Raw genomic sequence first — 1,295 nt, 5'->3', positions numbered from 1 at the left:
CTAATTTAGACAAATAAAAATTAGAAAAAGAAAAAAAGAAAAAAAGAAAATATTTGGAACCGAATAAACTTAAAGAATTGAAAATGGAAATGGAAAAAGAAAAAGGATGAATTAAAATTTTTTACTGTTTCAGTGATGTATTCACCAGCTAAACAATGTATACATTTCCCATTATATTTTGGACATTGTAAGCATGTTGATGCACCACCTGATTGGTCACCAACATTGGTGACATTAATCCGATAAATGAATGCTCGATCTGTTATGACATCCTCTTTTGTTGAACTTCGTGATCTTTAAAATCATTATATAAGTTAGTAAATTATTAATTTTTAAAATTACATAAATTTTAATCCTTATTTGTCATTTAATTTTAGCTATGCTTAATTTATTTCATTTCCATTGTATAATTTTCACCTATATTTAATTTATTCCATTTCCGTTATTCATTTATTTTCGTTAATTTCTAATTGTACAAAATTTATTTCTTATTTCTTGTTTATTTAATAATAATAGTAATAAAATATTTAACATTGAAAATCAAAATTTCCATACCTTATAAAAACGAATAAAAATTGTGTTGGATTTGGTGAAACAATTGGATAGGAAAATGATTGATAATGTTGAGTACCACTAAAATCCGCAAGAATACGATAGTAGGATTGTGATGGTGTATTCTAAAAAGAAGAAAAAAAAAGGAATAATTAAAAAAATAATCAAAAATCATTATCATTTTATAAAAAAATTACATGCAAAATATTTTATAGCATATATAAATTTAAATTTTGAAAATTTTGTAAAAAAAAAATATTTATTAAACAAACTTCAATAAAATATAGCACACAACTATCATCCACACATTTCATTTCAAAATCAAATGTAATATGCGCAATTGGATTATGTGATGATGTTGGTTCATCAAATGCAAGCAATGGATTTGAAAAGCCATCATGAATTTGTAAGCCAAGTTCGAGTGCAATGCCTTTCTCTTGTGTTGATGAAGTTTGTATCATACTTCCAGATGGTATCCATGCATTATCAATTGTACAACTCATTGAATCACCTTAAAAAAATGGAACAAAGAATTCAAATTTTAAATTTAAATTCTAATTAATTTACTTTAATCAATGAAAATTGAAATAATGATGCATACCTTCAACAATATATTCACATTTAGTGAACATATTTGGTGGAAGTGTATTCCAAATAATGTAATGATAACCATAATTTGGTAATGTATCAACTGGACATCTATGACATTCTGAAAATGAAAATGATATGATTCCACTTTCTTT

The 1,295-nt window shown here is 24.6% G+C and overlaps 1 protein-coding gene across 1 annotated transcript in view; it reads right to left on the bottom strand.

Moving 5' to 3' along the window:
* Nucleotides 1-125: 125 nt before the first annotated feature.
* LOAG_19033 (UPF0577 protein) overlaps nt 126-1,295 on the bottom strand; it is a gene marked incomplete at both ends in the record, with an annotated part of 5,491 nt that continues 4,321 nt past the window's right edge. The window contains 4 exons of the mRNA XM_020451689.1: nt 126-294; nt 556-677; nt 825-1,063; nt 1,154-1,261. Coding sequence (XP_020304509.1) covers nt 126-294; nt 556-677; nt 825-1,063; nt 1,154-1,261 — 638 coding nt within the window. The remainder of the gene's footprint in view (nt 295-555; nt 678-824; nt 1,064-1,153; nt 1,262-1,295) is intronic.

Source organism: Loa loa (genome assembly GCF_000183805.2).
Source record: "Loa loa unplaced genomic scaffold supercont3.986, whole genome shotgun sequence".
Classification (NCBI taxonomy): Eukaryota; Metazoa; Nematoda; class Chromadorea; order Rhabditida; family Onchocercidae; genus Loa; species Loa loa.
This window is presented reverse-complemented; position numbering and strand designations above follow the sequence as displayed.